This window comes from Scyliorhinus torazame, chromosome 27, assembly GCF_047496885.1.
Source record: "Scyliorhinus torazame isolate Kashiwa2021f chromosome 27, sScyTor2.1, whole genome shotgun sequence".
In the NCBI taxonomy this organism is placed as follows: Eukaryota; Metazoa; Chordata; class Chondrichthyes; order Carcharhiniformes; family Scyliorhinidae; genus Scyliorhinus; species Scyliorhinus torazame.
The window spans coordinates 32354479-32380634 of NC_092733.1; the positions used below are offsets into that span (position 1 = coordinate 32354479).

At 46.7% G+C, this 26156-nt stretch overlaps 1 protein-coding gene across 1 annotated transcript in view; it reads right to left on the reverse strand.

Annotated features, from left to right (window-relative positions):
- The window catches only part of atp13a1 (ATPase 13A1), a 74329-nt gene that overhangs the window by 42426 nt on the left and 5747 nt on the right, over positions 1-26156 (reverse strand). Inside the window, exons 4-12 of the mRNA XM_072491231.1 lie at positions 25474-25546; positions 22368-22523; positions 19315-19384; positions 17797-17903; positions 15347-15476; positions 14298-14353; positions 10943-11069; positions 6458-6595; positions 48-168 (exon numbers count right to left, since the gene is read on the reverse strand). Coding sequence (XP_072347332.1) covers positions 48-168; positions 6458-6595; positions 10943-11069; positions 14298-14353; positions 15347-15476; positions 17797-17903; positions 19315-19384; positions 22368-22523; positions 25474-25546 — 978 coding nt within the window. The remainder of the gene's footprint in view (positions 1-47; positions 169-6457; positions 6596-10942; positions 11070-14297; positions 14354-15346; positions 15477-17796; positions 17904-19314; positions 19385-22367; positions 22524-25473; positions 25547-26156) is intronic.

Here is a 26156-nt window from a genome sequence, read left to right on the forward strand (position 1 = left end):
AGCTTGGCCAGCACCCATGCAACTGTGCCCCAGGAAGGAAAGCTCACCTGAGTCCGGCGACCCCTCTGACAACCAGGTTGTCACTCGTCAGAGTGCCAGTTTTATCGAAGCAGCAGAATTCCACTTTCCCAGCAAAGGGGATTCGGAAAGGTTCTGTGCAGTAAACGTCTGAAAGAGGAAGCAGCAGGTAGAACATTATTGCTCCTACTCGACAGAAGTTACCGTTGTGATGGTGATACAAACACACACGCACACAAAAAAAAAGTGTCTCACACGAAGGCCTTACAAGCGCTGCGTTCCCAAATTACCGCAGCAGCGACGGTACCACGGGCGGGAAAGCAGTTTACAACACCATGAGACCAGGAAAGGCGCTACGGAAATGAAAGTTGGCTCTGTTCTTTTACCGAAGGCTTGGCCTGGGAAGGAACGCAGCAAGGTTCCAGCAGAATGTTACCAGGGCAATGATGGATAAATTAGGAATCTAGACGGTTAAAAGGGCCATTTGATGGGGAGATGATCACGGTCTGTTGGCGTGGGGGACTAGAACAAGAGGACACAACCTTAAAATCAGAGCCACGTTACTGGGGAGTGAAGCTAGAAAACATTTTTTCAGTCAAGAAGCAGTAGACACTAGCTCAATTCATCACTTTAAACCCGAGAACGATGAGACTTTCGCTGGCCAACAGTATCGAGGAGCAGGAGGCCCAAGATCATGGCTCTTCACCCAGTTTTCATCTCCATCTGTGCCAAGTTGGGAAAAGTTTGCAAGAGCAGCAGCAACCTCACCTGACTTCAGTGCCCCTGACTTGGGAGGGAGAAATCGCCTGGGTTTCTGCTCCCAATCATTAGACCCTGATCTTTTCAGGAAGGGCATTAATCAGGCTTAGCCAAGATGCCCTTGCTGGTTGCCCGACCCCTCCATGCTCTCAGTCTTGTACATGAAAATGGGGGATGTTGGCACAGTGGTAATCGCAAATGCCCGGACTTGTAATCCAGGGGACCAGGCCAATGCCCGGACTTGTAATCCAGGGGACCAGGCCAATGCCCGGACTTGTAATCCAGGGGACCAGGCCAATGCCCGGACTTGTAATCCAGGGGACCAGGCCAATGCCCGGACTTGTAATCCAGGGGACCAGGCCAATGCCCGGACTTGTAATCCAGGGGACCAGGCCAATGCCCGGACTTGTAATCCAGGGGACCAGGCCAATGCCCGGACTTGTAATCCAGGGGACCAGGCCAATGCCCGGACTTGTAATCCAGGGGACCAGGCCAATGAACACAGATTCAAATCCCACCCTGGCAGCTTAACTTAATTTTTTAAAAGTCTGGAACTGAAAGTTAGTCTCGGCAATAACGACCGGGAATCACGGTAGCACAGTGGTTGGCACAGTTGCATCACAGCTCCAGGGTCCCAGGTTCGATTCCCCACTGGGTCACTGTCTGTGCGGAGTCTGCACATCCTCCCCGTGTGTGCGTGGGTTTCCTCCGGGTGCTCCGGTTTCCTCCCACAGTCCAAAGATGTGCAGGTTAGGTGGATTGGCTATGTTAAATTGCCCTTAGTGTCCAAAAAAGGTTAGCTGGGGATAGGGTAGAGGTGTGGGCTTGGTTGGGTTCTCTTTCCAAGGGCAGACTTGATGGGCCGAATGGTCTCCTTCTGCACTGTAAATTCTATGATTCTATCAGCGATTGTTCTAAAAAAAAAAAAAAACACCTGGTTCACGAACGTCCTTTAAGGAAATCTGCCGCCCTTACCCGGTCTGGCCGACATGTGACTCCAGACCTACAGCAAACGAGGGCAACTCTTAAAAACCCTCAGTTCAAGGGTAATTAGGGATGGGCAAGAAATGCTGGCCCAGCCAACGACACACATCCCATGGAAGAACCGAAACAGACCCCCCCCCCCCCGCCTTGGGGAGAGCAGCTGGCTCCCATGTAACCACTCCCCATGAAGGAAACGACCACACCCGGGAAGGGGGGGGGGGGGGGGGGTGAAATGTGAATGGCGAGGAGAAAATGGATTTCTCCCCCACAACCCCCGCTTAAAACAAAATTAATGTTCTGTTTGAAATATGCTGAGGTAGCGGAGATGATTAGTGTAGTCAATACAAGAACGTGGATATGCTTTGTGCTGTTCAATATTAACAAAATGTATTTCACCGATTGACAAAAACCAACGTAGACGGCTTGGCCTGAGCGATGAGACTGATGAGGGGTTGAGGTTGGAGAAAGAAAAAGTTGGAGAGGCCATGGAAGAGACCTCAAGGGGGTAGGATAGGACTGATTTGTAGGAACAGGAGGCGGCCTCTCGAGCCTCTTCTGCCATTTATTCAGGTCAGAGTTGACCCACATCATATTGATGCCTCTGTCCAACTAAACTCTACCGATTTATTTCAAATCTTTCAATTGAAATGGGAGCGAGGAGGGGTCAAATAGAAGACCAGAAACAGAAGAAGAGTAAAACAGGGTGATAAGTTGTGGTGTGTGCGGAGGTTGTGAGATGGGGAATGGGTGGGGACTGCCCTGATGAAGTACAGGATTCAGTGCATGACCGGACACAATTGGCAAGAACTCCCACTCCGCTTTCTGCCTCGAAGCCCGCGAGCAATCCATTCTGCCACTGATCCTGACTCAATAATCTCTGACCTCAGCCGTTCGTCTCTTAGGCGGCACCTTATTGAAGGCCTTTTTTAAATTCACCAAAACGTTTACTGCATGTGCCGTAGTCATTTGAAAATTCCGCACACATCCAAACACACTCGCACGCAATCGCAAGGTGCAGCGAACTTTCCACATCATCCTTTCCACCATCACCAACCCTCCCCACCGAGCGGACAATTTTCAATCGATCTCAAAATCGCAGCTTCAAACCATCTAAAAAAGATACTGGATCACAACCACGTTTCTCCACAAGGTTTGTCTCAGCCCTTTTGCATATTCCCCACACTGGCCCCAGTAAACACACAGGAATTTCACTTTCAGTAACACCGCATCCAAAGAAACATCAAACGCTTCTGCAGTGCAGACTCGTTTGTGAGTTCTATTTGTCCGCAAGTCAAGTCACAATTCAGTTTAAATAATGCAGGTGAGTTATTTAACTGTCATGCACTACAAGACAAGGACTCTTCCCTCGGTGATGGATTGCATTTCACAGACACCACAGTCACCTAGAGCCAACCTTAAACAAACACAGGCACCACATTTGCACATCAGAGGACTTGTTCATCTGATAGAGTGCGCCCCATGTCAAATCTTAACACAAGATTGATTCCCATTGAGAAATAATATCAGCACTAAATAAAAAGCTTGCATTATACTTCTCTCTTCAATGTCACAAAGAAGGGTGGACCAACTCCCGGGAAACAGAGTCAGAATTGGAATGGATTATGCCTGTAGAGCAGCAATATGCTTTCCACTTTCTTGTCCTCAGCCCACCGAAAGCGCTGTTGCTGGCCAGGGGAGGGCTTCAGAGTCCCTGGGCGCACTCCGCCACCCCTCTTCACGTGTGAGCCATCACAGCTGACCAGCGCATGCTATTCAACCATTGGCAGCAGCACACAACAGGAGTCATTGGGTAACAATTCTGGAGTAGGAAGCGCCAAGTGATGTTTATCCTCTGGAATCGGAGCTGAAGTCAAGCAAAAGATGCCTGTCCGGGACCAGCAAATAACACAAAGCCGGGGTTTCAATCACCCCCCCTTCTGATTAGTATGATTCACTTGATGGATTTGCTGGGGAAATCAGACAGAGGGTCTTGTTCTGGGGGTGCTTGTGGGCAGAGTAGAAGTAAATGATTTATCTTCCTACTCAACCCCCCCCCAAAGCAATTTCAATGGCCTACCACGGCAGGAGACATCCCACAGGGAGACAAAACAAACTCGCCGATTTAACAGCACAAATAGCGATAGATGTGATAGGGCCAACATCTGCTGCTGACACAGGTGCAGCACCATTTTGTAATACTGCCCAAGACTAAAGCACCCTACTTCCAACAACAGTTTGCATTTATATAGCACCCTTAACTTGGTTAAACATCCCAAGGTGCTTCACAGGTGCACCAAAGTTTGACATGGAGCCACACACTGGGATATTGGGACAGGTGACCAAATCCATGGCAACGAGGCGGATTTTAGGAGAGCACATGGGAGTCTGCAATGCTCTTTGAACACGTTACAAAGAGGCTAAGGCAGCACGGGTGGTATATTGTGAATGGGTAAGACCGCTCCTCCCCGGGCTCCCCTTTTCAGGTTCTGGCTCCTCGTCTATCGCCCCACTGCTGGTGGCCATGCCGCCAGGTACCAAGTCTCTAATCCCGGGAATTCTCTCTCTGAACCTCACCTCTCGCTTCCCCAAAATGTTTCTGAAAGACCTACCTCTCCCGCCTGTCCTTACACTTTGCTCAGAGCGGTGGACCCTGCTAGCACTCGGAGCAGTTGAGACAAATGGCAGATATATTCAAGGAGAAACTAGGCAAGTACATGAGGAAGCATTCGCCATAACAGATTTTGTCCGATAGCTCACCTGTGAATCACCCTGAAATATTCGATTTCATTAAAGACGTTACAGAAATGCACACCGTGGTAGGTTGACGCGCGTTTGCCCTTTGGCCTGGGCGCTGTAGTCTCTCTCTCCTTTGTTGTATCTTTGTACATTTGCTGTTAAACCTCATGTTCTTGGAAATATCAAGGGCCTGCACAGCGACAGGAGAACACGAATGTGCACCACATTCATGCAGGCTAGTTGCAGCCAATTTCAGTCCCTTCTCTTCCCACCCCCAACGTGAGCAAGTGTTTTTCTGTGATTGCAAATTCAGCCCTTGGATCTCCAGTCGATCAAATCGCTGTTTGCTGATGGTCAGGTGGCTGTTGCGACGTGCAACAAGCATTCCTGGCTCAGAACTCGCATATAGACAGAGAACACAGTGACTTTCTACATTTTCAGTCTAATGTGTGGTTTGCCAAGCCGTATTTCTGACTTGGCCTAGCTCCGAACATCCCAAAAACATTCACATTGCCAGCCTCAATTTTATTAGGATATAAATTCTTACAGACAATATTACCAAGTAAAATAATTAAGACAACAATGAGGTACGCTGGAAAACTAATTTCTCCACCACATACCCATCACCGAGGACGTTTGGGTTTAATTTGGTATCAGTCCCTACAACCAGAATATTTACCCATTAACCGAATTAAACCGTTAACCGGGACAAGCTCACTGACACTACTCAATTTGTAATAATGTTTTTATGCGTTGGGGGTACAAACCGGATGTCTGTTCAGTAGTTATGGAGTTTTACAGCAGTTGGTTCATTATGACAGCTCCCTGAAGGACTCAGCCCTTCTCCTGTCCTTTTAGGAATCTTCCCCGCTCGAATACAAACTATAGATTCTGTTTCGCCCACCATACCTAGCCAGACAGTGTGTGAAATAACATTCAGCTAACCTCCACAATGATGTCCTCCTCAGCTTCGTTAACTCACCAGACCGCTGGCACAAATAGTTTACCTCTAAGTTACTTATCAAACTCCCTCATGTTTTTGAGAGATTCAATCTCATCTCCTCACCTTCCTGACTGCAACAAAAGCAAAACAAGCTCCTCTCTTCTTTCCTCAATCAGAACAGACCTCCCATCTCGGGTATCGTCTTTGCCAATCTCGCCTCTGCCCTCTGGGAGGCCTGGACATCTCTTCAGAGGTTCTCGAGATCAGACACATCATTCCACGTGGGCTGTGCGGTGTTTTGTGACTCTGATAGCTTTATTTTAAACACGAGGATACTCACAGCTTTAAGATCAATTGTCCGCCGACTGTTACGCCTCAGCGCATTTTTTAATTACCCCTTTCTCGTTGTCGACTCCCCGCTGTTTTCATTTGATTGATCAGGCGTCAGATACCCTTCCACGCATTGACCAAGTTGCCACTATTTCCCTCTCGGTGACTCGGTAGTGATGGTTGGCACAAGTAACTAGTCATCACAGTGGAGCTTCATCATGCTGTACCCCAACATCCAAACTCCCAGCAATGCTTGTTGTTAGCGAGCAAGAGTGCTGGGGGTGGGTGGGCGGACAATCATCTATTCCCTCAATCAAGTATGCAGAGGCTAGTTATCAACCGGCAAGAGGGCTTCTGAGACAACCAGCCAGCCATCGCTCAGTTGGTAGCACTTTGGCCTCTACCTCAGTGGGTTCAAGCCACACTCTGGAACGGCCCAGATTCTGTCTGGATATAAAACGGCCATCGCCTATTTCAAACCAACATTTTTCTTCATAATTTGCTTAGCTGTGGTCGCAGCGATTTCCAGCATTCAATGTTTTCAGCAAATTGGCAGAATGTCAAACACCTTCTAGCAGTACATGCACTGCACCACCACCACCACCACCACCCCCCCCCCCCCCCCCCCCCCCCCCCCGCCCCGCCCCACCACAGTTTGAACATTTTAGGGCTCCACACAGTACTTACGCAGTTTAGCCAGTGCAATAAGAGAAGTGTTGACTGCCAGTGACAATTCAATCGGGAGCTCCGGAGGGACGACGGACGTTAGGATTAGTGTACACTCCAAAAACAACTTGTAGCGGTTTCTGTCTGGGTCCTTTGTACCTGCGAGCAGGAAAGAAAAAGTGATTACAATTCTTTGAAATGAATGTGCTTTTGACTTGTGCCCAGCCATGAGATGTAGTGACTTTTACAATCGCTAGTTTGAGACCCAGGGAGCATATTAGCTTTTTAATGGCCTTTAAACGGCATCCTTCTAACATAAGCAGCACTGATTAATTATCATAGACCATTTCATCCCTTAGAGCTCTTTGCTGGAGAAAATAAAAGCATTATTGAACATTATAATGGATCTAATTGGAGAAAAGGCTTCTGAACATGTAGCATCTTAATTAAGATGAGCTACAATACCCTCAAAGTTCTAACAGAATTGTGCATTTGTAGGCCATTAGGATTGTATTTTACTGTTGTCAGGCACGGCTCCTTAGCAACACAACTCTGTTACACAGAATTCCAGAGAGATAAACAACGGGATTTTCATGCTGCTCCGCGATGGCGGCCCCCCACTCTCTACGTGTCCTCTGGAGGAGGGTGTGAATGGGACAACCAGTCAACAGTGGTGGGTCGCTTCCACGCTACACAGCGCGTGTGTGTGATCCCACCCAATATCACCATTAAAGAATGCCTATAACACAGGCCATTCAGCCCATCAAGTCTGCACCAACCCTCCGGAAGAACACAACCTAGGCCCAATCTCTGCCCTATCTCAGTAACCTCATTTACCCCCCCCCCCAAACTAATCTTTGGACGCTAAGGGACAATTTATCGTGGCCAATCCACCTAAGCTGCACATCTTTGGACTGTGGGAGGAAGCCGGAGGGACCCCTCGCAGACACGGGAGAATGTGCAAACTACACTTAAGACAGTCACCCGAGGTCAGAATGGAGCCTGGGTCCTTGGAGCTGTGAGAAAGCAGTGCTGACTGTGACAGTGACTGGGTCACTGTGCCATCTGTGAAGTTTTGGCGCACATGAACACCATTTACCGAGGTGTTTATATTTTTGAGGTCCTAATGTATGGGACAGGCGGCCCAAATGTGGAATTTGCGTGTCTCAAAAACATCCAAATGTCCAGTCAATTCGGGAAAAAAAATCATTTTGTATTGATTCATCTCTCACCCAACAAAAAATGCGGTTTACATCCCTCGCAGCTAGTTTTATTTATTTTTTTAAAATAAATTTAGAGCACCCAATTCATGTTTTCCAATTAAGGGGCAATTTAGCGTGGCCAATCCACCTACCCTGCACATCTTTGGGTTGTGGGGACAAAACGCACACAAACACGGGGAGAATGTGCAAACTCCACACGGACAGTGACCCAGAATTGAACCCGGGACCTCGGCGCCATGAGACAGCAGTGCTAACCACTGCACCACCGTGCTGCCACTGTTTTATTTCTTTATAACCCCCCCTGATCTTCACACAGTACATCCTGGAGTTACAAAACTCTGGCAATGATCACCTCCTCTGCCATACCGGGTCACCCCATCTCAGACTGGCAAGACATTCATCACAAAATAACTGCCATTGACAAGAATACAGGAAGAAAGGAGGCTGTTCAATAAATAACCTCTTACACACACACTGCATCAGCATGCGTAGGAGACGGTGTGGTGCAGTAGATTAGAACACAGAACTAACATGCCCGTCACATCTCAATTCAGATGAATGGGTAGCCTGTCTCATATCAAGAGTGCAGGTTTTGCAGAATACACAAGAGAGGGACAGTGGTGAAAACGCTAAAGCAGTTACATATTATGTTACATCAATATTCCTCTACACATCGGCTAAAACCAAACACATTAAAACCCTCCGCTGACCATCACTAACACGCCATCTCACAGAAATCATTTGAAATTTATGACGCAGGAGGAGGTCTAGCTCATCAAATGTGTGCGAGGGGCGAAGAGCTACCGAGCCTATCAATCCCACCTCGACGCACTTGGCCCAAAGGTCTGCAGGTCACAGCTCCTCAGCAAGACAAGTAGACATTTAGTTAGATAACCCGACACTGGCCACTACGAAACACCATTTAGCCGGCTAATGGTCGACGAGCGCTTGAAAAGCCACCTTTTCCCACTCTGGCTCCAATTTGAATGAAGGAATGGCCAAGAGGAGAAACAAAGGCGATATGCAAAATGCTTACAAAAAGAGCTTAAATTGCTTCAGAAAATAACTCTTGTGGATGGCCCCTGGCTGGAACACATTCACAATGAAAGCAGGGAGCTCGAGCCATTGCTTTAATTATTGTCTGCAGGCAAGATGATGAAAAGTGGGAGATTTATATTCAAAGGAGCCATTCTGTCGAAACCCAACTGCCAGGTCACACATTTGATATGATCCCGTGTTCTGGCAACTGGGATTTTGAATGTTTTTGTTTTTAAAAACGATTTAATTTAAAAAAAAAATTTTTTTTGCCCCAAGAGAATCACCAGTAACAACATTCTTGTATCTTGCTCGTGGGATGAGTGTGTCATCACACTCAAATCAAACATCAAATCATGGACGTTTCTGTCAAGTAAGAGGTCTGTGGCCCTTCCCTTCCAAGGGGTGGCACGTGGGTTAGCCACACAGCGCCAGGGACCCGGGCTCAATTCCGGCCTCGGGCGACTGTCTGCATGGAGTTTGGACGTTCTCCCAGTGTCTGTGTGGGTTCCCTCCGGGTGCTCCGGTTTCTCCCCCCCCCCCCGCCAGTCCAAAGGTGTGCAAGTTAGATGGGTTGGCCGTGCTAAATTGCCCCGTAGTGTCCAAAGAGGTATAGGTTAAGTGGGATTACTGGGATAGGACGGGGGAGGGGGCCTGGATAGGGTGCTCATTCGGAGGATGGGCGCAGACTCGATGGGCCGAATGGCCTTCTTCTGCATTGCAGGAATTCGATTGGTATTAAAAAGTAGACAGTAGCAACGTGGATACAACGTTTGATGAATAATAGGGAGCAGAGTAACGGTCAATGGATAATCTTTAGTCTGGTGGCTGGTGTAGTGGCTTTGTAGTGGTGTTCCCCAGGTGGTTTGTAGTGGTGTTCCCCCAGGGTTTGCTAGTGAGACCCTTACCTTGCTTTCCCTATATTAATGATTTAGATCTCGGTGTAAAAGGGACAACTTCGAAGTTTGTGAATGATACAAAACAAATTGTAAATTGTGAAGAGGACAGAGCGGAACTTCAAAAAGGCAGAAAACAAGTTGGTGCTTTGGGAAGACAGGCGGCAGATGGAGTTCAATGCATTTTGGCAAGGAGAACATGGGAGACAATATAAAATAAGGATTAAAATTCTTCAGCGGGTGCAGGAGCAGAGACAGCTGGGGGCACATGTGCATAAGATCACGGAGGTGGCAAGACATGTGGAGGGAGCAGTTACTAAAACGTAGAGGGCAGGATTCTCCGTCCCGCCGCACCCTTTTTTCTGGTGCGTCGCGTCCCCGCCGGCAACGGGATCCTCCGTCCAGGCAGCCAGCTAATGGGGGTTCCCCATTGTGGGCACTCCCACGCCGTCAGGAAATCCGCGGGCACGGGTGCGCTGCTGGCAAAGCGGAGGATCCCACCATTGGAGAATTCAGCCCACGGTAATCTGGGATTTTTTTCCGCAGAGGTTGTGCTGAACTTATACAAGACACTAGTAGGACCTCAGCTGGAATATTGTGTACACGGTTCTGGGCGCCATACTGTCGGGAGGATGTGAACGCATTGGAGAGAGCACAGAAGAGGTTTACAAGAATGGCTCCAGGGATGAGAAACTTCAGTTATGAGGGTAGATTGGCAAGGTTGGGACTGTTCTCCTTGGAGATGAGAAGGCCAAGAGGCGATTTGCTAGAGATGTTCAAAGAGAGGGAGAAACTGTTCCCGCTCACAAAAGGATGGAGAAAGAGAGGGCACAGATTCAAGGTGATTTGCAAAAGAAATAAATGTGATGTGAGAAAAAACCTTTTCACCCAGCAGGGGTCTGGAAGGCACTGTCTGGAAGCGAGGTGGAGGCAGATTCAATAGAGGCATTCGAGAGGGTTTTGATGATTATTTGAATAGAAAGGATGTGCCGGGGAATGACACCAAGTCATGGCGTTCGTTTGGAGAGCCAGTGCAGACAGGATGGGCCAAATGGCCGCCTCCTGCATTGTAACAATCCAGTGATTGAGATTATTTTAGATCACGCTAGAAGCCCTCCCCCTCCTCCTGAAGGCTGTGATGGGATACAGCTGAGGTCCATTCTGCCCCTTCACCTTTATCGGAGGGATGTTTTCTCCCCACAACATCCCCCGACAAATCGAAGCAGCATTTGGTTCCCAGCCCCCAATAAGAATGGCAACGGTGAACTCAGCAGCCTGGCGTTGAACTCATGCCTTCCTGAAGCTGAAACACACATATTGAAGGTAACAAATGGAGTTCACTTGGGGCTTACCTTCAACCCAGACATATACAGCTGCAGCAACAGCAAAGACAAGAAGGAAGAGGATGAAGATAAATGTCTCCAAGTTGTTGGCAGTAACTCGTTTGACTCCAAATAGGATTGTTCGCAGCAACTTGCCCTGGGAGTTGGAACGCAAAATAAAATTCATACAACTTGTGTGAATGGTCTTATCTTTTCCTCACATTCTCTTCCTCTTTCCTGTGCTAATGGAGCTAGCAACCTACTTATATTAATAATCTTTATTGTCACAAGTAGGGTTACATTAACACTGCAATGAAGTTACTGTGAAAAGCCCCTAGTCGCTACATTCCGGCACCTGTTTGGGTATACGGAGGGAGAATTCAGAATGTCCAAATTACCCAACAGCACGTCTTTCGGGACTTGTGGGAGGAAACCGGAGCACCCGGTGGAAACCCACGCAGCCACAGGGAGAACGTACAGACTCCGCACAGGCAGTGACCGAAGCCGGGAATCGAACCTGCGACCCTGGCGCTGTGAACCCCAACAGGCGTCGGAATGTTGCGACTGGGGGCTTTTCACAGTAACTTCGTTGCAGTGTTAATGTAAGCCTACTTGTGACAATAACGATTATTATTATTAAAAGAAGTCCCTGCCCGTCAACATCCAGGTGAACCACTGGATGTGGCAGAAGGCGATTCGGTTTAACATTTCGTCCAGGGAATGGGACAGAGAATGGAATTCTAGCGGAGTTAGATTTCCAACGCATATCCAGTTATTTGCGCATAACAAACTAGAAAAACTAATCCTACAGTTGTTGATACATTCATTAATAATGATAATGAATTCCCCAGGTGACTGTGCACAAGGACTCAAAGCAAGTGTAATATTCTGGTGAATCAGGCTTGGGGGTGTATTGGATAACTGGATCAATTCAGCTCTCATTTTAAAGAATTTATTCTCTCCCTACTTTGATGTTCAAAATTTCTACCCCCATAGTATGTAGGGAATTTGGGCTGCAAACGTGTTGCGCTGTAATCAAACCTTCCCACCAGTGGGTGGCACTGTGTTCCTCTACTGGAGCATCACATCCCAACATTGGGAATTCCTATTATAAAGCAGGGGCTGGTTTAGCACAGGGTTAAATCGCTGGCTTTGAAAGCAGACCAAGGCAGGCCAGCAGCACGGTTCAATTCCCGTACCAGCCTCCCCGAACAGGCGTCGGAACCTGGCAACTAGGGGCTTTTCACAGCAACTTCATTTGTAGCCTACTTGTGACGAGAAGCGATTATCATTTCATTTTTTTCATTTCAAACGTAGACAGAATTTATAACCAAAATGGTGACAGGGAATGGACGTAAATTTTCAGACTTGTGCAGAAAGGCCGTTGGCTGCTGGTGCTACATTGGGAACGGAATACAAAATAAGCAAGTATCTCGGAGGAGAAAGGCAAGGATGTCTGATCAGACATTGCATTTCATTTCATATCTAGGATCTCAAGACGCTTAAGATCCAATCCATTATTTTTGTTAGGTATATGCAGCAGCCGGTTTGCATAGAATAGGCTCTTGCAAAATAGAAGCGAGATGAATGGGAGGAGGTGGCGTAGTGGTATTGCCACTGAACTAGTAGCCAGCAACCCTGGGTACTGCTCGAGGGTTCTGGGTTCAAATCTCACCATGGCAGATGTGGAGTTTGAATGCAAAATCTGGAATTAAAAGTCTAATCGTGACGTTTGTTGTAAAAACCTGCCTGGTTCGTTTATGCCTTTAAAGGGGATCTGCCTCCTGGGGCTCACAGAAACGTGGTCGACTCTTAATTTCCCTCTGAAACGGCCGAGCAAACCCCTCAGTTCGAGGGCAATTCAGCACGGGCAACCACGCTGAACAGCCCATGAAGGAATTAAGAGAGATATTTTGGCGTTTTTTAAGGGAATTATTGGCTAAAGCAAACCCCAGTCTTCTTCACCTTGGGGATCCTTTATATCCACCCAGGCAAGCAGATGAGGCTCTAGTTTTGAAATGCCGTCGGAAACATGGACACCCTCGGGAGTGTACAGGATTATTGTTGACACTCCAATAAGCTGGAGTGCGACTTGAATCCACAACCTCTACACCCAGATAATATTGTTCCAAACACTTTGCAGGCATGTAGAGAAGGTAGGGCGAGTATTTCAATAAACACAAATAACTCAACAACAAAATAACCCGCTCTCACTCGTCATGCATTAATTTACCGCTGTTGCTACAGATATTTTTCTCTGCTGGGGTTAAAGGCAGTGGCTCCATTTCCATCAACATATTGAAGCAGCATGATTAAGTAGTGCCTCACTTTGCGTTGCAATGGGGTTCGATTGGAGGCTTTATCGTTGAAGGAATTTAAGCCTGGATCTGCCTCCCAGAAAACAGTGCAATCCCCGTCAAATCAAATAGGACAAACGATCTTGGAATTTTACGTGCAAGCGAGTTTTACCCACAGCTACTTCACCATCAAGCATGTGATCTTTTAGAATCACTAGAAATCATAGCATTACTACAGTGCAGAAGGAGACCATTCGGCCCATCGAGTCTGCGCCAACCCTCTGAAAGGGTACCCTACCTAGGCTCAGGCCCTATCCTATCACCCTATCACCTTAACCCAGTCACCCCACCTAACCTAACCTTTTGGACACTAAGGAGCAATTGTTCATGGCCAATCGACCTAACCTGCACATCTTTGGACTAGGAGGAAACTGGAGCACCCGGAGGAAACCCACGCAGACACGGGGAGAACGTGCAAACTCCACAGACAATCACCCAAGATCAGAATTGAACCCGGATCCCTGGAGATGTGAGGCAGCAGTGCTCACCACTGTGCCACCACGCTGCCTCTTTTGCACGAGTCTAATAGTGCCTTTGCCCAAGCTAGTCCCCACCCACAAAATGGCAGAAAGAAGTTTCTGCCCGTTGCGCTCAATCGGGGTGGCTCATTAAAATGTACTTAGATTCTCGGGTGCCTGTGTCTTAGTAATCTAGCGCTAAGCAATTGACCAGCAGCCTATGGGAGCCATAGGTCTGGTCTGCCCTGCTGCTAACATCAATTTTGAAACAGAAATGTTTATAGTCTTGAGTCTCACTCGAAAGGGGATAATTTTCCTCATTCCCTTTTATAGTATCCTGACGATCCCATCAGTCCGGATATAGTTTCAATTACATTGCTAACTCACGGGACATTTGGAGCTGGGGCATATACTGATGGGTCTGCACTGAAACCTGGGTGCGATTTCACCCACCAAAGACTGGCGGTGTGTGTCTGGCACATTTGGTCCATTACAACTCTCAGCCATAATGTTCACCCCTTACCCTGGTAACCAGTTTTCATGTCTCACGGTACATGATGGTCTACTCACCTGAGAAGTGTTGAAACCAGTTCTGAGGACATAGGCAACACAACCGTTATCTACAGCTGGGGAAATTAATTAGAATTGCAGCAATGTTAGTGGCGGGGATGGCATTTTGGGTTCAGTAAGCACAAGGCAGTTAAAATATAAAGTCAAAAAGATAAACATAAAAAAAGAATAAATTATCACACAAAGTGCAACACACAATATTGAAGTTCTTCAGGCAACAACTGCTTTCTAAGTTGCTCAATTGCTGAAACTGCATCATATTCGGACTACATAGGTACAAGCATTTTTATATGCAACAATTCGGAATTAACTGGGCTAAATTGAGAACTGCAACATTGTGAACAGGTTCAGCGCCACCTCATTGCCTGGCTCTCCCTCCAGATTACTCTGCTAGAGTTCTGGGTCGGTTTCCCATTAAAAGACACCAGCAGATTAAGCTGCATCCCTCTTTCATAAATGCATTGTAAAGGGCTGTACTGTTGGCTTTAGTTTCAGCTTTTAAATGAATTTAGATTACCCAATTATTCTTTTCCAAATGAGGGGCAACTTAGCGTGGCCAATCCATCGACCCTGCACATATGTGGGTTGTGAGGGTGAGACCCACGCAGACACGGGGAGAATCCCAGACAGTGACCCGGGCGGGGATCAAACACGGATCCTTGGTGCCGTGCGGCTGCAGTGCTAACCACTGCGCCACCCTGCTTCCTGTCAATTCTGGCGATGCTTTGAGGCACCCTAAATCACTTGCTTGGGATTATTACAAGCTCAAAATTTCCATTAATTCTACCCAAGGCAAGAACATATTAAAATTACTGACAGTTTTGGCTGTACAATGGCACCTCAATGGCCGTACAATGGGACCTCCGCGGCCGGACAATGGGACCGCAATGGCCGTACAATGGGACCTCCGCGGCCGTACAATGGGACCTCAATGGCCGTACAATGGGACCTCAATGGCCGTACAATGGGACCTCAATGGCCGTACAATGGGACCTCAATGGCCGTACAATGGGACCTCAATGGCCGTACAATGTCCTTTCTCTACTTACGTTTGAGTCCCGCACTGGTTTTTTGAGGCGGAGTATGTTGAACGACTTTGGTTCCTCCAAATATTACATTTAGCTTTGAATCTGCCTGTAGGTCTAGTACGTGCTTTGGGTTAACTTCTTCTACTGGCTCCTGCAAGAACCAACACAGTGAAAATATTAATTTGTCAATAGCCTGGACTTCCCAAAATGGAAACGGAGATGGGGGGGGGGACCCATAAAAAAGGCCATTCGGTATTCGAGTCTGCTCGGCCATTCAGTGAGATCATGACTAATCTGATATAATCCTCAACTCCACTTTCCCGCCTTATCCCCATAACCCTCGATTCCCTCACTGATTAAAAATCTGTCTCTCTCAGCCTTGAACATACTTAATGACCCAGCCTCTACAGCTCTCTGCGGTAAAGAATTCCACAGATTCACTACCCTCAAAGAAATTCCTCCTCATCTCTGCTGAAATGGGAGTACCCCTTACTGAGATCACACCCTCTGGTCCGAGACTTTCTCACACAAGGGGAAACAACCTCTGAGCATCGGGGAAACAACCTCTGAGCATCTACCCTGTCGAGCTCCCTGTCAATCCTATATGTCTTAATAAAGTCACCTCGCATTCTTCTAAATTCCAAAGAGTACAGGCCCAATCTACTCAACCCCTCTATGTAAGAACATTCCTCCATACTCAGGATCAACCTCACTAATCTTCTCCGGACTGCCTCCAACGCCAGCACATCTTTACTTAGACAAGGAGCCCAAATCTGTTCCCAGTATTCCAGGTGTGGTCTAACTAGTGCCTTGTATAGTTTTAGCAAGACTTCCCTATTTTTATACTCTGTTCCCTTTGAAATGAAGGCCAACATTTCATTTGCCTTCCCCATGGCCTGAACTCGCAACTCACTTGTGATTAGTGCACGAGCCTCTGAGCTGCAACTTTCTCTATTTAAAAAATATTCAGCTCATTTATTCTTCCTACCAAAGCACACAACTTCACATTTTCCTACATTATATTCCATCTGACAAGGTTTTGCCCTCACCTGTCTAGATCCCTCTATAAACTCTTTTGTGTCATCCTCAACACCATCCCACCCATTTTTGTGTTATCTGCAAATTTGGCAATAGTACATTCACTTCCCTTGTTCAAATCATTAATATATATTGTGGCCCCAGCACTGATCCCGGAGACACTTAGGTTGCCATCCTGAAAATGCCCTTCATATCCCAACCCTGTCTTCGATCAGTTAGCCGATCCTGACTAATCCTAATATTCGACCCCCAACACCATGGGCTCTTATCTTATTAAGTAGCCTTTTGTGGGATAACTTATCAAATGCTTTTTGGAAATCCAAGTATATTACAACTACTGGTTCCCCTTTATCTATCCTGCTTGTTACCTCCTGCCAGAATTCTAATATGTTTGTCAAGCATAATCTCCCGTTCATGAACCATGCGGACTCTGCTTGATTATATTGTGTATTTCTAAATGCTCTGCTATTACATCCTTCATAATGGACCCTGACATTTTCCTAATGACAGACATTATGCTAACTGGCCTCTAGCTACTTGATTTTTTGTCTCCCTCATTTTTTGAATAAAGATGTTACATTGGAAGTTTCCAATCCTCTAGGACTTTTCCAGAATTTAAAGATTCTTGGAAGATTACTATTAGTGCATCCACCATCTCTGTAGCTACTTCCTTTAATATCCAGTTACACAGAGTACTTTTTCTCCAATGATAGTTATTATACTTATTTCCTCCCCTCCTTTTGCTCCTTGATTATTTAGTATTTTTTGGAATTTTGGGGTCTTCAACTGTGAAGATGCAAAGTATTTGTTTAACTCCTTTGCCGTTTCCTGGTTTCCCCATTATTTCCCCAGTCTCATTCGCTAAGGGGTCTATGGTCATTTTGGCCTCACTCTTCCTTTTTACATATTTAAAGAAGCTCTTACTAGGTTTTTACGTTACATGACAGTTTACCCACAGCTTATCTTCTCCCCTCATTATTTATGTGGTCATCTTTTGTTGGGTTTTTAAAAAAATCCCAATCCTCTGGCTTACCACTAATCTTTGCCGCATTGTATGTTTTTTTTCTTTCGGTTTAATCCTTAACAATAGAGACAATAAATGTAGATGAGGAGTTTAGGCAGGACATTTGACAAAGTAGTTCGAAGGAGGTGACGGAGCGGATTTTGGTTTTGAAGTTCAACTTTGGTTCAAATAGAATAAAGTTGTACAGTAGACAGCTACCACATTACAAATTAAACATGGCTTGGTTATTTAAAAAAAAACAAATACAGAGAAATGAAACTAATAGCAAGAAGCTAAATATATAAAATTTGTAATTTGAAAATATTAATTACTGCTTATATCAGGAAGTCTAAAATACTTTTTTTGTGTCCAGACAACAAGATATTGTTCCCAAACAATTACTCTTCCTAACACTGTGACTATGCCATACCTTCATCTGTGGGACAGACTCTCCAGTCAGCATAGCTTCATCTACAATGCAGCGCCCTCTGAGCAGCAGGACATCACAGGGAACAAGATTCTCATGAGGTGACCGGCCTAGCCAGAAACAAAGGAGGAACATGAAGACACGCGGCACTCAACACGAGAGAAAAAAAAACTTGTGTTTATATAATGCCTTTCACAACCCAGGACATAAAAGTCCACAAAGTCAGAACTTAGCAGTCCATTATGCATAGCACAGGGGAGACAGTGCCATAGTGGTATTGTCACAGGACTAGTTAATTAGAAACCCAGAATAATGTTCTGGGGACCCGGGTTCAAATCCCGCCACGGCAGATGGTGAAATTTGAATGCAATAAAAATCTAGAATTAAAATTCTAAAGGTGACCACGAGCGCATTGTTGATTGTTGAGGGCATTTAAAAGTTTATTGGATAAACATATGGATGATAATGGCATAGTGTAGGTTGGATGGCTTTTGTTTCGGTGCAACATCGTGGGCCGAAGGACCTGTACTGCGCTGTATTGTTCTATGTTCTATGATTGTCGTAAAAACCCATCTGGTTCATTAATGTCCTTTAGGGAAGGAAATCTGCCGTCCTTACCTGGTCTTGCCTACATGTGACTCCAGACCCAAAGCAATGTGGTTGTCTCTTAACTGCCCCACAAGGGCAATTGGGGATGGACAATAAATGCTGGCACAGCCTGCAATGCCAATGAAAAGACCCACAAACAGAAATGTGATACTGTTGGCTGAGGGACGATTTCTAGCCAGGACACTGACAAGAGCTCGCCTGTTGTGTAGAAGTGTGTGTAGAACTTGCGACATGCAATGGAATAGAGAGAAAGACCTCTGGTTTAGGTTGTCATGGCCATTGGTGGACATGTCTTCAACTGTTTAGGTCCGGTCCTCTCCAGTTGTCTCAATAAGCCTCTCTGTCATTTTAGGCCCTCTTTCCTAATATCGCTTTTAGCTTGGCATTGAGTTTCCATTCTTAGAAGCACTATGGGATGACTTTTCTAAGCTAATGCAAGTTGCTGTTGGCTAAGCCAATACATGTATTGCTGCCCTATAACATTAAGCTAATTGCCCAAATGGTACAACTGCAAAGATCCAGCACACTTTTCCATCATTTCATGAACTATAAAGAGCCAGATATGGGAGGGGGAGTTCTTCAATCATATGGCTAGTCGGCATTCAATAGATACTGCACATGATTTGAACAATCACATGTTCAATAGTTTTGGGAGGGGACACTTGTGAACAGCCCAAACCACTGGTCCTCAAAGTCAATCCCCACAATCTACATCACTGAGGTGACTGGGAGGGACGCGCCCCCACACACAGTGTCTGTGTCACACCAGAAATAATGCGGAGAAGTGGGAATATTTTAAACATGAGTTTCCCTTTAGAATGTGTTAAGAGTAGTCATTCCACCCCACCCCCCCCTCTAACCACCATCCACACAGACCTGCCACCTCCTTTAATGGCATAAATAAATATTTACCTATTGAAACTATGTCACCAGGGAGGAGCTCATCACTTGAGATTTGCCTCCACTTCCTGTTCCTGAAGACCTAGAAAAATCAAGGAGCAAAGTAGAACTCATTTAGTGGCAACCAAATCACCCTGCATGATGTACACACACTCACTCCACTGGCTATGTGCAGGAAGACCCACATATTAACCTGCTGTTGTGCTGCATCCCAGTAAAGCTGTAACAGCCCTGCCAGAATACCCTTCATTTTGACTATTTAGCTTATTTATTTGCTCCCTGACTGTTTCCAATTGTTTCTGCAATATCCTGCGCTATCAAGTGGCAGATTGCTATTTTAAATATTAGGTGCTTCTGTTGATACCTAAACCACACCACACTTCGATCACCACATGATTGCTCTGGATAGCCAGAAGACCATAAGACATAGGAGCGGACGTAAGGCCATCCGGCCCATCGAGTCCACTCCACCATTCAATCATGGCTGATTTCAACTCCATTTACCCGCTCTCTCTCCATAGCCCTTAATTCCTCGAGAAATCAAGAATTTATCAACTTCTGTCTTAAAGACACTCAACGTCCCGGCCTCATAGCTGTGTCAGTCACACGTGAGAGCAGAAATGGCTGGTCAGTGACACATTATCCATATAACGGGGCAAAACGTGCGTTTCTGCATATTTTGCTTTGAAAAAATGCATCAGAACCCGAATAGCAACGAGCGTTAAACTACTACCATGAGGCAGCACAGTAGTTAGCACAGTTGCTTCATAGCTCCGGGGTCCCAGGGTCGGTTTCCGGCTGGGCCACTGTCTGTGCGGAGTCTGCATGTTCTCCCCGTGTCTGCGTGGGTTTCCTCCGGGTGTGCTCTGGCTTCTTCCCACAGTCCAAAGATGTGCAGGTTAGGTGGATTGGCCACGCTAAATTGCTCCGAGTTTCCAAAAAGGTTGCATGGGGTGCTCTTTCCAAGGGCCGATGCAGACTCAATGGGCCGAATTGCCTCCTTCTGCACTAAAATTCTATGATACGAGGCCAGGAAAGGGGAGTGTGCCAGAGAGGCAGGCCCCGATTCGGAATGAAACCCGCCGCGTAGGTGCCAACTTGTCGTATCTCGCGGTCTGGTGTTCTTTAGTATTCTGTCCAAACCTACAGGGGATCAGCAGCAACTGTGTAATAGAACCCACTATATATCATTCTATAGATCAAGGGGTTTAATCAACCGCAGCACTTGCCTTAGTTGTAAGGTGACTGGTGCTAAACTCAGCACATAGGACTACAGCAGGTAGTTTAATGAAGTTGCTGCTGGGTGCTCTCGCAGCAGGGTGATTCCTTGTTGAAAGATCAATTTTCTTCTCTCTCGGTTCATGCAACATAATTAGAGTCTCACTCTGGACATGGCAGCTGTACTCCGATGCGAGATTGGGCACGTTATTTAGAATGTTTCAAAGCATTTTGAGGCGGGTGGGGGGGGGGGTTAAAAAAATAAAACATAATTTCCACGGGTTGGTCCATCGGTTATAAGAGAGCGCGGACGGAGGACTAATCAGTTGATAAACAGGCTGGGAGTTAGAGGAAATCTTTCGCTCAGAGGGTTATCAGAACAGGGAATGTCCCTATCGGGAGTAGACGCTGAGCAGCTTTTCAAAGCTTCCCCAATTATCTTCAAAAATTCCAAGATGCTGGATTAGCGTAGGCTCAACGACCAAGTCGTGGAATACTTGTTCTTAATCGGACAGGCTATACTGACGGGCAGGCACATTTAACTTGGTAGATGAAACAATCTGGGTCTGGATTACACCGTGGCTGTCTCAGAGAGACCGTAACGGGAGTGGATTGTATCGCACATCGGAGGGAACATTGCAGCCAGCTTCATGGGGAGATGCAATCTCCAGAATACAACCAGGGGACACAAACAGCTCAGATGTTTAGAACACAATGCTCAAGGTAGTAAACGCGCTGATCCACAATTAGCCACGGATCCAGTACACGAGGATTTAAAAAAAGAATCTTTTAAAAATCGAGGCCTGTCCAGTATCCAATTGCTTTGGTAATTCCTGGAGTGCAAGTATGTACATGACCTTCAGAAAGATACACCTCCAATCCATTGTATATCGGGTTACGCTCATTTTGACAGAGCTGGACTCGAAGACCTTCTCGCAAACTTCTGTTCTGAGGGAGAATAGCCCCAACCTCTCCTGCGTACCCAAATAACTGGAATTCCTCATCCCTGGAGCCATCCTCGTGAAATATTTCTGCACTCTCTCTCATGCCTCCACATCTTTCCTATAGTATGTTGCTCCAGACGTCTGATTGAGGGCCAAACAGTGATGCAATCATAACCTCGTTTTTGTACTAGGCCTTATAAAGCCTACAAATCTAGTAACTGCTCTCGCATCCTGCCCTGCCACCTTCAATGGTTTATGCACATACCCCCCAGTACCTCTGCTCCTGCGTCCCTTCTAGAATTGGACCCTTTATTTTATATTGCCTGCCCCTATTCTCCCAACCAAAATCAATCAACTTTGCACCTCTCTACATGAACTGTCATCTGCCGCTTGTCTACCCATAATGGATGAAGGGCTCCTCAGTTAATTGGCTATAATAATCCTCTGCGATGCGAGTGGGTGTCCAAACATAGTCCCCATTGGGTATGGGCCAACACACTTTGTTCCCAACACCAATTGGCAGCTGAAAGGAAATAGGAGTGTCATTGTAAAAAGGCGTGTTGCAGTACAAAGTAGTTAGATTGGAACGGTGATGCTTTCAAAATACTGCAGAGGGAACATTGTACATAACCCGTGCTGTGCCTGCCCTGGAACTATTTGACGGTGACATGGGGATCACAAAATAGAAACGCATACCAATCCAATATTATTCTTACACCAGGCATCCCAAGAGCTAAATTGGTGCCAAATTACAGCAAAAACAGCTGGGCTGCCACTGTCCAAACTCATTTTACACAAGACCCTTAATGCAAACAGGCAAAAGACTTCCATCCCAGGCTACCTTCCCGATCTTGTATCATTGAGTTGGGCGCCCACCAACATTTACCTTTATAAACTCCTTACCTGGATCATGTAGGGTTTGTTGCCCATTTTCCGAATCTCCGACATGTTTCTCATTTGCTGCTGCACCAGGGAGGCCTCGAAGGCTACCAGCATGAAGAGGGTAAAGACACTGTAATACCAATACTCATCCAGGCACCAGAGACCCACGCAGAACACCTGCAAAAACAGATGGGTGCAGTTTAATACTAGTCAAAGCAAACTCAAGAAATAAATGTCAGTGCGTTAAAAGGGAATCAAAGTGCCCTGGAGACGGGTGGCAGCGAGTACAGAGGTCGAGTCAGACATTCACCTCTGCCATCACCACTCTCCCACCAAACTCAAAGAGACATGCGTCTGGACACATCTCCACGGCCCAACATGAGGAAGGGCGGGATTTTCAGCACAAATCATTAGCCGGTGGCGGGGCCTCCGGGTTTCCCCCTCGCACCTGGGTAACCCACGAGGCCGGAAGAACTAGGAAGAGGAGTCGGTCCCTTGAGCCTGCTCCGCCATTCATTCGGATCGTGGCTGATCCCACATTCCCCACGTCCACGTTCCTGCCCTTTCCCCCCCCCAACCCTCGATTCCCTTACTGATCAAGAATCTGTCTCGGCCTTAAATATACACAAGGACTCTGCCCCCACAGCTCTGTGTGCCAAGGAGTTCGAAAGACTCACAGCCCTCGAGGGAAGAAATTCCTCCTCATCCCAGTCTGAAATTGGCACCCCTTTATCCTGAGCCCTCTGGTTCTCGACTCCCCCCACTAGAGGAAACATCGTCTCAGCATTTACCGTCAAGCCCCTCAAGAGCGGTAGGAGGTAGTCGAACAGAAATCATGCTTTACGCTCCTTTAAGAGTTAGCAAAAAGGTTCGTACATATTTATTTCACAAACAAAATTCCACTTTATCAGAACGAGAGGGGAACAGTTGCCAGCAGTGGGGAGGATTATTGGACTCATCCCAAGAATTTGGATAGACTGTCTCCCTTTCGGCGTTCTGCTCCGTGCAATGGGACTCGAAACTTGGTGCAGATGGGGCAGGTACCGTCAGACCAGAAATCAATCGCATACATTAAAGTGTCTTTTTGTAGGGGGGCTACGCACCTCCTGATACAGAATCGTTTTAACTGCTTCCAGATTTCACTTGAGGCTGAGGATATATGTTCGCTGTGCACAGCTTCAATCGGGACATTTCTCTTTCATACATGTATGCCCCCAGACAGAATGTCAGCGCTGTCTGTGCACTGTATAGATCAAGCTTCTTTCACTATAAATAACATGCATTTTAACCAAATGCTGCATAAACTACCGCTGGCTGATTTACACCAGAATTCATGCAGTGTTGCTAGCTTTGGGTAAATTAGTGACAATTGAGACACATCTATGATTCCTATCAATAACAGTTGAACGCTGCACATATTCCCTGCACAGTAGCAGTGGTTAGCACTGTTGTTTCACAGCGGCAGGGACCATTGGGTCATTGTTTATGTGGAGTCTGCACGTTCTCCCCGTGTCTGCGTGGGTTTCCTCCGGGTGCTCCGGTTTCCTCCCACAAGTCCCAAAAGACGAGCTGTTGGGTGAATTGGACATTGAATTCTCCCTCTGTGTACCCGAACAGGCGACTCGGGGATTTTCACAGTAACTTCATCGCAGTGTTAATGTAAGCCTACTTGTCATACTAATAAAGATTATCATTCAACATTAAGGTGGACGAATTGCACCTCAGGGCTGGGTTCAATACCACTGCAGCAAGTTAGCTGATATTATGGGGGAGGGTTTTAACTAATTTGGCAGGGGGTTAGGCAGGACGAAACACTCGTGAGGAGAAACAAGGTGCACACCGAGGACCAAAAGCAACAAAGAGCACGAGCATTCAGAATGAGGAGAGATTAGACAGGAACCTAACGGGAGCAGGGCCAACTTCAAGGAGTTGACGCAGGTGGATTGGAATCAAAAAAGTCATTGAATAGTGCGAGGACTTTGAAGAGGAAATGGTCCAGGTTCAGAATAGACACGAGGTGGAAGGACATCCCAAACCAGATACCACTGGATGGTAGATATCGAGACGGAAATAGAAATAGCTGCCATAAGTCTTATTGTCCTCAGATTGGAGAGTGTAGAAGAGGTTTATAAAAATGGCTACAGGAATGAGAACCTTCAGTTAAGAAGATAAATTGGAGCAGTTGGGTCTGTTGCCCCCTCCCCCACAGCCCAAAGGTGTGCAGATTAGGTGGATTGGCCATGCTAGAGCTGCCCCTTAATGTCCAGGGATGTGCAGGCTAGGTAGGGGTATGGGATTAGGGCGGGGCCGAGGTAGGGTCGGCGCAGGCTGGATGGGCCAAATGCCCTCCTTCTGCACTGTAGGGATTCTATGGGCTCGAAGGCTGAGGGGAGATTTGATGGAGATGTTCAAAATCACCATGGGAGCTGGACGGAGCATTTAGGGAGAAGCTGCCCCCACTTGTGAAAGGATCAAGAATGAGCGCGTGCAGGTTTAAAAGTGATTTTCAAAAGAAGCAAATGTGATGTCAGGAAAAACATTTTTTTAATTTCTGGAATTGACTGCAAATGTGACAGAGGCAGGTTCAATCGAGGCATTCAAGAGAGCATTAGATGTGCTATGGTACGGGGAAAAGACAGGTCTTATTTATCTTTATTAGTGTCACAAGTAGGCTTACATTAATACTGCAATGAAGTTACTGTGAAAAGCCCCTAGTCGCCACACTCCGGCGCCTGTTCGGGTACACCGAGGGAGAATTCGGAATGTCCAATTCACCCTAACAGCCCGTCTTTCAGGACTTGTGGGAGGAAACCGGAGCACCCGGAGGAAACCCACGCAGACACGGGGAGAACGTGCAGGCTCCGCACAGACAGTGACCCAAGTGGGAATCAAACCTGGGACCCTGGTGTTGTGAAGCAACAGTGCTAACCACTGTGCTATCCTCAGAGCCGGCGCCGACACGACAGGCCGAATGGCCTCCTTCTGCATGTAACAATTCTGTGATTTCCAGTTTCTAATTCAGATTTCAGCATCTGCAGCAATTTGCTTTTGTAACTGCACTTGAAACGCTTGGGGGTGGGGGGCAGGGGGAGGAGGAGAGAAGAGTGGGGAGAGATAGGGCACTTACCTGAAAGACAAAGAAAGGGGCAGTGGCTCTCTCTTTGAAGAGTTGCATGAATTCAGGAACCACCATTTCAGCCCTGACAAACAAAAGCAAAACACACTCCCATTAGAGACAGAGATGCTTCATCATCAAGATACAAAGGATGTAAACTAAACATTTTAACATTCGGAGAGGCAAGTTATTTGTAATCGGTTTTTCAAGAATATTTTTAAATAACCCTCTGTTGCAAATTCTCCACCATCCTTTCGGCAATTTGAAAGACTCCCAGGCGGACTGGGAAACTAACCCAGTGGCACCTAGCAGCTTTGAAACATGCCCAAGCTGCCCTGCCGGGTTGGAAGCAGCAGGAAAGTATGTTAAGGGAATCGCTGTTCTAACAAATCCCACAGGTTGCCACTTGCCCGAATTTTCCGAAACACCTGCAATCCAGGGGGATCCAAGGGAAGGAGGGGACGGGATTCTTTTGCAGAACGTTGATCTGGATTGCACTGAAATGGAGTGGCGGAAGACAGGGTAGTAACTTTCACAGGGATCAGTACTGGGCCCTCAAACATTTACAATCGACATCAACGATTTGGATAAAGGGGCCGGGTGCATGGGAGCTAAATTGGCCAATGACACCCAAGATAAGTAGAAAAGTAAATTGTCAAGAATCTGGGCAGGGATATGGACAGGTTAGGCGAGTG